The 12,173-nt window shown below is 34.3% G+C and overlaps 1 protein-coding gene across 1 annotated transcript; it reads right to left on the bottom strand.

The window, feature by feature from the left end:
• Nucleotides 1-4,665: 4,665 nt before the first annotated feature.
• On the bottom strand, nucleotides 4,666-7,620 carry LOC131060914 (cytochrome P450 711A1-like). Its single transcript, XM_057994353.2, has 4 exons — nucleotides 7,358-7,620; nucleotides 7,047-7,199; nucleotides 5,176-5,932; nucleotides 4,666-5,097 (listed from the first exon to the last, which is right to left on the bottom strand). The coding sequence occupies exons 1-4, from the start codon at nucleotides 7,618-7,620 to the stop codon at nucleotides 4,666-4,668; spliced, it is 1,605 nt and encodes a 534-aa protein (XP_057850336.2).
• Between the last annotated feature and the right edge of the window lie 4,553 nt (nucleotides 7,621-12,173).

The following is a 12,173-nucleotide window of genomic DNA, read 5'->3' on the forward strand; positions in this document are numbered from 1 at the left end:
GCATAAAAATGACTCAAACAAAAATTAAATGAAAGGTGATTCATATATCTTTCCAATGAATCTATTTTTAGGTCATAATTATTCCCAATGAGTCCATACCAAATGCTGCAACATGACTGTTCTTAGGAAATCTCAAATCTGCAAACAACCACTTTCACCAAAACTTCCATAGATTATTCATTTATTCTTTAAACTGCACCAAACCAAAAGAATGAGAAATAGGATTCCTTCCACTATCTAACCATTATAAATATACAGGGTTTCCAGGCCATACATGGTCGTACAAGGCCTGGAAACAACAACTCAACACAAAAACACCAATCAAAATGCAAGTTTTAAACACACGAATTTGTTCCAAAACTTTATCCTCCTTCTCTATTCTTCAAATAATGATTTGGTTCAACCAATAAAACATATTTATAGAATATTTGGTAGTTATAAACCATCCAACTACCTTTATGACCCTTCATCTTCCCTTTTACAGCTTTATGTGCAATTTTTGCACTTTTACATTTTTGCAAATGTTGCACTTTTGCAATTTTCTTGCAACTTTGACACTTTTTCCTAATGACTCCCCAAATTGTAAAAACTCTTATAGAATATTTGAGATATTTTACAATTATTTTACCCTTCCATGGGTTATTTCAACAATCTTGACCTTATAGACCAAACTGGGACCTAAAGAATAACTTTTAACAACTTTATGCAAATAATTACAATAATTGATCTTGTCTTTACAAATGGATTCATCATGAATCAATACATCATAAAAATGATCAAAATGACTTAAAACATCACTTTTCTCCTGGTGACCTCATGTTCTTGGGTGCCCCTGCACCATAAGGTATCCTTATGAGTAGAACCTAGTTGAGGAGAGGGAGGTGTTTTATTTTCAGAGGGAGAATGATTTAGATTCATGAGAGGTGATATAATATCAAGGGGGTTAATCTCACAGGGTAGAGAATAATCAAAACCTTTCTTCTAATGGTTCATCCCAAATAGTGAGGTCTTTGAGAAAAGTATTAGAAATATCTTGCACAAAGATGTCTATATTGTTATTGCCAATTTTGGAGGAAGGGATAACATTGTTCATTAATTCTTCATCCTTAGGAGGGAGAGAATCACTACATGTGTTTAAATCATCCTCTTGCCTCAAAATGTGTTCAATAGGATGTTTAGGGGTGAGAGAATGAAGGAAATTGATTATGATTTCATCTTCTTTTTCTAAGGCATCTTTATGGATAATACAAGCTTCAGGGCAAGGAGAAGCATTTCTCATTAATGCGTCATCTCTAGTGGGAATTTTGTTGGAGTCAAAAGAGGAAATTCCATCACTAGGAAAAGTAGGGATAATACCATATTCTTGCACAAAATGATCCTAATGAGGGGAGTACTCTTTAGGAGGGAGATGAACATCTTTCTCCAAAGATTCATGCTTAGGAAGGAGATATTTGGAAGAAGTGCTCATAACCTCTTGTTGCACTAACATGCCCCCATTGGTAAGACCAAGTTTAGGAGAAGATAAGTCAATGTCAATCAATACATTTTCACTTAGAGAGGAATCATGTAAACAAGGTAAAGTAACACTAAGAAAGGTGTTTATGATATCATCCTCTTCCTCTAGGATAGCTAGATGGGAAGGGCACATTTTTGGAGAATTGTCAAGATCACTCTTCAAATCTTTATCCTCAGAGCATGGGAAATTTTTAAAGGGGTTGGTAACAACTCTTTTAGGCACTAAAATGTTGTCATAGATAGGAGTAGGTTCTTTAAGAGAGGGAAAAATTGAAACAAAGGAAGCCAACCCATTATCACATCTATGAAATGAATGCATCATGACAACAATTTTCCTCTTTCAAATGATAACATATGCAAAATAGAAGGAAATGTTTAAATTTAACTAACGCAAACCCTCTAAATATTTATTTAGAAAATAAAATTTATGAGTGAAATGTGTTCCTAAATCAGATATAAAATTAATGATCCAAATTAAGCTATCCACAACTTCAATTTTGAATTGAAAAATTAGGGTTTTAACAAAATTGACCTCTAAATTTTTGAAATTTACAAGGAATTGAAACTTGTAAATGTAAATTTGAATTTGAAATAGAAAAAAAAACTCAGATCTGAGAACATAAATCAGAATTAAAGAAGATTGGATTCACATTGGGTTCACCAAAATGTGTAGGGTAAAAAGTGAAACCGGGTGACTAGGACCTAATCCCACTTTTGCCAACACACTAGGAATACGAAAGAGCAGGTAGGGAGATAGCTCACTTTGGATAATTATTGTGAGAAATAGAGAGCCAAGGATTATCCCTTATGGTTTCTATTCCTATTGTTGTATATGAAGAGAAGATGTGAAAAAATAGGGTGTGATCAACTAGACTAGGAGATGAGAAATGAAGCATATATGAACTAAAATTGAAGAAACTTGCAGATCTGAAACTGAGATACTGAAAGTAGAAAAGGGGGAGGAATCTGAATGTGTACCTGGTATTGAAAAATGAGCCAAACTTACCTCGATAGGGGTGCCACGCCCTGGTCTTGTTTTGTGTGATAGAAAGCTGCAACTGAAGACCTGCAAATTTGATGTTCTGAGCTTCTACCTTGCCAAATTACTCCTAAAAGTGGGGGTACCAGGGTGCCACACCCCTATCCTAGGAAGGACCAAGGCACCATGCCCCTGTCCCTGATGATTTTGGGGTAGATCTGAGGTTTGAGGACAATCCTTGTGCCTTTTAGTAGCCTTGAAAGTCTTCCGGGTACCTGTACCTACACCTGCAACTGAAAATAGGGTTTGGGTGGCTATATATGGTTTTTCCTTAGTCAAACCCCTATTTTGGTGATTTTCACCTCAACAAATAGCCAATTTTTATAGTAAAATAGTGTGTGCAGGAATCTTGTGTGTGTGCAAGACCCTAAAATGATGAATGCAAACAATCTAGAGTAACCCTATGCTTTCAAGAATAAACCCTAAATGCTTGTAATTGACAAAGTAATTGCTCTAAATAAATGATGTTAAGTGATCTAAAGCACAGATGTAAACCAAATTGATGTAACGAAGCTCATACAAAGACATGGAAACAACTTGAAATCATACCCTAACCCAAGGGAGAGGTACAAACCAATCTTTAGTCGGTGATCTCCTATTGATGAAAGAATGCTTGATAGATGTTGTTGAATGTTGTTGAAGACTCCAAAAGATCTACTCTTTCACTGCATAGAAGGCTCCTGGTGTTCGCTCCAAAATCTTTTTCGTAGATTAGATTAGATATATGCATTCAAATGAATAAAGAGAGCTCTTATGTATGAAACCCTAGATCTTAATTTCATCTTTAGGCTGACCTAGGATTTGAATTTTTCACCAATTTCTTGGGGTTAAGCATTATAATATCATAGAACTATGCTCCCGAAATTTTGGGAAAATGTCAAGGTGCACCTGGTTCAACCAACTTTTCTCCAAATTTTCATGATAGTTAGATATGATGATATTAGAGTGAATACCAAAGTTACAACTGATTTCAAGATGTTTTGACATGTGAAATCGAGCCTTAAAGGTCGAAATAAGACATAATTAGGGTTTGTGATTTAATGATTTATTGGAGGAATAAAATAAAAAGTAGCACACTTAGGGTAAAGGGCCCAATTTTATGATGTGGGGAGTGATGAAATATGACTTTTGATTTAATTAAATTAATTAATTAAATGCTTAAAGGGAAATTACAATGCAAGATGCAAACACACTAAGGCGGGTGCTAAACTAAGCGTAGAATTGTACCACCCTAGCAAGGATGTACAATTTACGATGCTACAGTTATGTAATGTGTTAATGTTTTGTAAACCACTTTTTTACATGTCAATTTTAGCTTATAAATTGGCTTGGACAACAAATTTAAAGGATCAAACTATTAATTTCCCCTCATTTCACATGTTTTATTATTTTTATGAAATATATGTGATGCACACACCTAGTGGAACATTTTTCATGATGCGTCCACTTTGAAAAATCACCAAAAAAATATATTCAATAAAAATCTATAAAATATACACAATTTCAAGTACTCGCTCTTAACTATATTTCTCTCAATCATTTTTTAAACATAACAAATGCAATAGAAAAATAGTGGGGTGTACAAGACACACTATATAATATTTTGTGTTTACACGACATTTCACCCTATAAATTGTAACTCTGTTTTTCTTTATAACTTTAATAATTTAAAAACTAGATTCATAGCACTACTTTCACACCTTTTATATACTATTTCTATGTACAAAATTAATAATCTCTTCCATATTTTTATATTACAAACTAAATCACAATAGGTTTAAAAGAAAGAATATATTCCATAGCAAGCCTCATCCATGAAGCTCGTATTCAATATACATTTTAGATCTACACATAAAAGGGACTCCAAGCCTCACATGACCAAGGATAGGACTTGCTAGCAAGTCCACCCTTGAACTAGGAGGCTCTTTCAATATCAGATAGCACAACACAAAATACATACAAACACTATAAGGGGGAGTTGAGGGAACTCGGTAACCTCTTGGAGAAAAACAATCAAAATAGAACAACACTCTCAACAACCTATTTGTTATGCACAAAGGCACTGTACTTACTAATAGTAAAATTTGTAGTGCTTTTGACTGAAAATGTGTCTAGTGACTCCTCCTTTGGTGAACTCGAAGCTTAACTCCATGCTTGGTAGAAATCACAATTCCATATTGGAATTCTAAGGGATTCTCCATCAATGGAGAATGCTCAAATGTAAACATTTGATATAGATGAATCATTGCTAGTTTAATCTCTTGAAATGAAAATCTCATTCCAAAGCAAGCACGAGGTCCAATCCCAAAAGGGAGGATGGCATAGGGGTGCCTCTTCTTTTCTTCTTCACATTCAGGATCAAATCTCTCAGGCTTAAATTTTCGAGGTTCTGGAAAATGGAGAGAATCATTTGCTGGTACATTTAAAGCCAACCATACCCATGTTCCTTTAGGGAATAAGTACCCTCCTATCTCAACATCTTCAATAGCCTCTCTTGCAACTAAAGGAGACACCATATAGTAACGCATAGCCTCCTTTATCACCTACATTATGTAGTAAAATTACCAGATTTAATATTCTCAAGTAATTTAAACACAACACAGTTTAGGTGGTGATTTTACCTGAGTAAGATAAGGAAATTTGTCAAGATCTTCAGCAGTGGGATTTCTGCCTGGGGGCCCAAAAGCATCGATTTCTTCAAGCAATTTTTTCTCCACATGGGGGTGTGCAGAAATAAGATATAACACCATAGATAGTGTCAACGCAATTGTAGTTGAGCCCACCAAAACATGCTCATAAGCGAGAGCGTTTATATAGTCCGGGGTAAACAAATCTCTGGTATCTTTACTCGACTCCCTCGCAGTCAGCACTGAGGAAAGAAAATCCTTTCTGGATTTCAACTCCAAATCCATACTTCTCTTGGCCACAAAGCCATTCAATCTCTGTATAAGCTTACTGTTAACCTGTTCGTCCTTCCATTCACGTGTGCCAGGAATGCGAGCGAGGATTTCTCGAACGGGCTTCTGTAAAATTGGGAAGAGGAAGCAGACGATTGTAGAGAAGGTGCCACCTAGGTCCAGTCTCAGAGAAATGGAGAAAACCAGCTCCTTCACAAACTCAGTGACTTGGAATTCGACTAAATGTGGTGTTTTGGATGGTGTGAGATTGAACCTCTCGCCAAACGCTGCCTCCCCAATGATGTCTGAAGAGACCTTCCCCAGGAGATCTGTGAAGTTTATGTCTTCCTTTTCGTCTTTGGTGGAGAGATAGTCTTTGAGGATGCAGATTGTGCGTTCCATCAGAGGCACTTGACTCGCTATATGGCTTGGTTGGTACAGAGCTTGTATCGCCCCACGCATTGATGACCATCTTGGGCTCCTGAACAGACACAGAGGAAGGGAAAAGATAAGACATCAATTCAAAATGATCATTTTTTTAATCCTTGAGTGTATAACAATTCCATAGCATTCTTCATAACTATCCAAAATCAAAACAATAGTCTTAAATATTTAAGTTGCATACGAAGCCAACAAAAATAAAATTATCAAAATCTGATATACCATTTATTGCTTATATTTCACTCGTAATTTATTAGATTTCACTAATCAAAAGTCCACCAAAATTATCTAATGGATCAATAACCATCTATTAGTATACTCACTCAAAAGAAAGGTTAGTTATTAGACTAGTTGTGCAACTTAATTGGTATAAATAGTGGGCATTTGTGCATAAGTATCGGATCAGTTGTGCAAATTTGTAAAGTCCACCAAAAAATCATCTAATGGATCAATAAACATTCATTGGTATACTCACTCAAAAGAAAAGTTAATAATTAGGCTATTTGTGCAACTTTATTGGTATCAATAGTGGGCATTTGTGCATAAGTATCTGATCAATTGTGCAAATTTGTGAAGTCCACCAAAAAATCATCTAACGGATCAATAATCATCCATCGGTATACTCACTCAAAAGAAAAGTAAATAATTAGACTAATTGTACAACTTTATTGGTATCAATAGTGAGCATTTGTGCATAATTATCGGATCAGTTGTGCAAATTTGTAAAGTCCACCAAAAAGTCATCTAATGGATCAATAATCATCCATTGGTATACTCACTCAAAAGAAAAGTTAATAATTAGACTAATCATGCAACTTTATTGATATCAGTAGTGGATATTTGTGCATAAATATCGGATCAGTTGTGCAAATTTGTGATAGTTAATTGAAAATATGTACAAGACATCAACTCAAATGACCATTATTTGATCCTTGAGTGTATAACAATGTTACAATATTTATCATAACTACCCAAAGCCAAAGCAACAGCTATAAGCATTTAATGACATAAGAATACAGCAAAAAGAAAATCGTCAAAATCTGATATATAATTTAAGAAATTATTATATAAAAAAATAACTGGAACGACTAGTGGGTGATCTTCTATTCCTTATAAATCTCATGAAAGAAAAGAATGGTAGTTTGAATCCATACTTGGTCATAAAGAGTCCCTTGACGTGGAGAGGAGAAGCAGACATGGACATCGGAATACTTCTATTTGGAAAAGATTTGAATTTCTTAACCCCTACCTCTCTGCACAAGTCAGCATCTGCCACTATCACTAATGGCTGCCTTCCAAAGTTGAACCTGCAATTACATACATAATCACACAAATCCAGTGTCAACAGACAACGTTTTTTAATATATCTCTTTCTGCAGAAAGTACCTTCTCCTTAAACCAGAAACGTCTAAAAAATCTAGATAATATGACTGAACTTTTTCTGGGTGTGAAGAAAGGAATTGACCTGTAGATTGGACCATATTTGCGAGCCAGGTCAATAAAAACATCAGTCCCTTCCTTGGCAAAGAGAGGCAAATGGCCGAACAGCCATGATTCTGGGGGGCTGGGAAGATTAGGCAATTTCCATGTGGGTATTCTTGAATAAACATACAGTCCTGTAATGGCCCCTGCAAAACAGATTAAAAGCACACTAGTCCATGATGAATTTCCCAACCACAGAAATGTCTCTGTGAGAATGCTGCTTGCTGAATCAATACTGGTAGCCATGTTCAGATAACTTATGAAAATGGAACTGGCTGGCATAATATGAGACTATAATTCTCAGAATTTATTGAACGAGCAATCCAGTTTTTCTTGGACGATCCTGATGAAGCATCTCAGAATCGAATCCAATCCGACGTAAACAAACTGTTAAAACTTTTCCTAGGTTTGCACGCATGTGATTATGAAGGTTTGTCGTTCCCTGAGACCTGAAAAGGTAGTAATGGCCTGCCACACGTCATTAACAAATTTTATAATGAAAATGCTTTGAAATAGCTCCCTGGCACAAATTAATAACGTTTTGATGTGATTGGGACATTTAAATATTAATTTTTAAAAAATAAAAGATTTAGAATAAAGAACTCCAAGTAAATTAGAATCTTATCTAAGCTTAATTTTAATTGTCTACATCACATTAATCTTTATGGAACAATGTGAACCCTAACCTAACCTTAACCCTAACTCTAACCATCTCTAATGGGTTCCTAAATAAAATCATTATTGTAAATATTATATTATAACCTTATCCCTACTACAAACTTAACTTTAAATCTAAGTTTAACCCTAAGTGACACTATATTATATTACATCACATTAATAAAATTAAACAATCCTAAACCAAAATTTAACGTACTAGTAAACAATATTATATTAGATTTATATTATCATATTATTTTAATAATATTATGTTATATTATTTAACATTATATTATATTATTTAATTTTATTATACAATTTTATTTTAATCTAATACCATATTATTTTTTATGATTTCATATTAATATTATAATAGATTTATATTATATTATATTACTATTTATTATATTTTATTGTATTTTTGTTATTATGAATTTAATTATCATATTTACATTAAAATAATATTAATATTTTATTATGCCTAATGGGCCTTCTAGAGTTGATCCTAATGTGGTCACAAGACCTCTAGCACAATGGACACCACCAGAGATAGACTGGATTAAAATAAACTTTGATGGACCTACACATGGCAACTCGAGATAGGCTGGGGTTGGATGTGTCACAAGGAATCATTTAGGAGTCACATTCACAACTTGTTGCCAAGGCTTAGGAACAATAACAGACAACATTGCAGAAATGAATGCAACTTTCCTCCCTATTCAAATGGCGAGGAGAATGGGGATGACGAATTTGCATCTGGAAGGGAACTCAAAAATTATAATTCAAGCAATTGCAAAAGGGAGTGTGTTGCATTGGCAGATTGACAAAATGGTACATGTCATCAATAGACATGTCAAGAAATTTCCAAAATTTAGAATATCTCACATTAGAAGGGAAGGAAACCAGGAAGTAGACAACCTATCCAAAATGGTTGTTGATCTCACACAAGGAGAATACAAATGGTACCTTGCTAGGGAGTAGGAAGACAAACTGCATTGATTGCCATGATGATTTCCCTCATAACAGTAATTAATTGTGGACTAGGAAGCTAAGCCAGTACACGAAATAGTCACAATGTGGCTCGTAGTTTGAGTACGTGGATGATCTATGGGGATTTGAGGGAGATTTGTCAACTATGTCATTAGGGTATATGCAACCATCAACATTCCATGTATATAAAAATTTACTACTACCACAAACCAAAAAACTACCACCCACCCGAGATTTACATATTTACATCCAACTCAAGTTCATATTCATCTAAACAAAATTTACAGTTAATACTACTACTTATAAAAAAATCATACGACTTTGCTCATTTCTTCAAGTCTTCTCCTGTGGTTGTGCATCCCAATAGTCATTCCTATTGAACTTCAATCGCTTCCTCACTATTAGCTTCCCCTCAACACCACTAGCCTGCTCCTTCGCTTCCTTGACTCATAGGTATTCCCTTATAAAGTTCCATACTTATTGTGTCTTGACCTAATGATCTTCTTTATCGCATGATGTACTCCGAATTAAAAAGGGATGTAGGGGGGAATGAATTTGGCTATGTGGAGCCAGTCTCCTCTACGTGTCATGAAACCCTCACCTGGTTTGGCAATTTCAATAAACACACTGAGTCCCCAACAATTCATCTTTGACACACTACTTCATGAGCCAATTTGTTTTGTCCATGCTGCCCAATTCTGACCACCATGCCAAAACATAGAAGCCACATCGATATTTGTCTTGTATTTGAATTCCATTGCCATATACTCCTCTCCTAACATCATTTTCACCATTTGAAGAAGCATCGAGTCCTAAATCTTAAAAAAAATTCTTCAATCTTTCATCAGTGATTGTCCCCTAAAATTCAAGCATCTACTTCTTTATTTGCATAGAAAAATTGCCCTCCATTATACATAATTTGTTCTTCATCATTCGCAACCACCACTTTCACTATGTGATGGAATTGCCACCTTCCACTTCCACCACCATAAAATCTCTCCCACACAAACCATTTGTCTCAGGAGTACCATGTCATTCATTCGATTGTTTTCTTGTTATATTTCTTTTGTAACCCTTACCTCTCCATCCTCGAAATCCACCTCTCTCATATCTTCCCAAATATCATCATCCTTGCTAGTAACAATTGAAAATGAATCACCAAATGTCGTTCAATCATCAAAACTATCTAAACTTGTTTTACAACACCATTAATGAATAAAGATTACATAGGTGAAATTATGTCGATGAACTTTACTGTGAGGTGTCGATGTTGAAGCTCCACATCAAACTATTTGACATCTAAAGTGAGTTAAATGAGAAAACCATTCACATAAGGTTTGACTATTCACATTTAAGAATTATATTTCTTTACTGGTTGCATGTCGGTGGTGTCAATGGAATCATGAAAAGTGGGGATGGGAGAACACTGCAACTATTGTGAACACTCTTACATTGAATTTTCATCATAATCATGATACTCATTTAGTTATTCTTATATTTCAAAATAAAATTTAATAAAAATAATTAAATGAACTTGTAGGAATTTACCTGAGTATCAATGTCAAATGTTTCATTCAAAAAATATTTTGTCACGACAATGTCCTCTGTAGAAAATGTCTCATGTGTATGTGCATGCTCACTCTCAAGATCATAAGCGCAAAGATACCCGCAAGATCAAGAAAAGCGAGTTAGAACTCAAGTCTTAGAAGAATAGCTCGCATTACTCTTGACTAGAGGCCTAACATACTATGCAAGGGTCTGAGTGAGTAAGCTAATGGAGTCTAAAGTATCAATTTCAACACTCTCCTTCACAATAGAAGGAATAGTGACATACTCCACCATAGGTCTGGCCAAGGATCTTAGTGATAGGTTTGAGTCACATTGTGCCCCCACTCTATCATGTGAGGAGCTCTCACCTCCACCCTGGAAATCTAGATAGTCAAAATAGTTTAGGATCTCGCTCATGACAAATTCACAGTAGAGTTTCCTCAAAAATCATTGAGGTACCTCATAATTATTGCATGGAGACTAATTGAAAACCATCCACCACCTATCCCAAAAAATTATCTTAATCCCTTCATGGTGGCACCAATGTATAAGGAACCTCTTGTATCCATGGTGTAAAGGTTGATTGGTTTGGGGCTTCCTGAAAAGTACACACAAGTTGGATTTGTCAATTTTCTTTTCCTTCACTCATTCATATGATAGTCTGTTTGCATAAAACGATTATTTTTCTTCTTTTTTATTGGACCAAAAATTGATTTGCCCATTCACTAATGGTACATGAGACATGATAGATTGAAACAAATTAGCAAGGCTTGTTCAATGAGAGTTTGTTGTAGTAGGGTCTTTTATCCTTGTAATCTATTCCTCTAATTGTTTTTGGTTACTTTCTATTTGCCATAGTATGTTTTGTTGTGTACCTAGGGGATGTCTAGGGATTGCAAGTGATGTTTGATGTGCTTGTTCTTTAGGAGGGTCTTCATGAGGAGGTGATTGAGAGATTAGTGTTCATGCATAGTCATAGAAAATACTCCCTCACACATATTATCAAGTAGATTCATTAATTTTGTATTTGCATCAACAAATACTAACTAATCATAGGCGTTCTTTGCTATTGTCTTATATTTCTTCAACCTTTTACACATTGAAAAATCTCTAGATGATAACATAGAAGTTCTATAATGTAATCTACTAACAAAAAATCTCCATAAGGGGTGTTTAACACTCATTTAACTAATAGAAATTTATTTATTTTAAAAATAAATAAAATAATAACAATATTTTCTTTATAATTATCAAACGAGTCCACAACTTAATTTGAAATTGTATTGATAACCTCAAGAATTAATTTAAGTCTATTACTATTTATTATATTATATTAAAACTAATTAAATTCTAAATTAATACAAGTTGTATTTAGTTTTTGTGTATTTTAGTGAACCTAAAGTAAATCTAACACACACATGAAAAGAAGAAGGAATAACTTTTTTCTATTAGACACAAAAATTAAAATAAAATATGAGTATTTTATAATAGCTAATTGTTGACTTGGTAGAACTATTAAGTATTAGTATTTTAGTACTTTAATCTATATAGTGAAAAAAAAAGACTTGAGTGAAAATTCATTCTCTTACTATTGGATGACAACA

The sequence above is a fragment of the Cryptomeria japonica genome, chromosome 5 (genome assembly GCF_030272615.1).
Source record: "Cryptomeria japonica chromosome 5, Sugi_1.0, whole genome shotgun sequence".
Lineage (NCBI taxonomy): Eukaryota > Viridiplantae > Streptophyta > Pinopsida > Cupressales > Cupressaceae > Cryptomeria > Cryptomeria japonica.

Bases quoted from the DNA above. Each gene is read 5' to 3' on its own strand.
- LOC131060914 (XM_057994353.2), bottom strand. From the start codon at position 7,620: ATGGCTACCAGTATTGATTCAGCAAGCAGCATTCTCACAGAGACATTT. The intron at 7,200-7,357 runs GTCAATTCCTTT...ATGTAATTGCAG, and splicing joins AAATATGGTCCAATCTACAG to GTTCAACTTTGGAAGGCAGC. The intron at 5,098-5,175 runs GTAAAATCACCA...TACATAATGTAG, and splicing joins AATTTCCTTATCTTACTCAG to GTGATAAAGGAGGCTATGCG.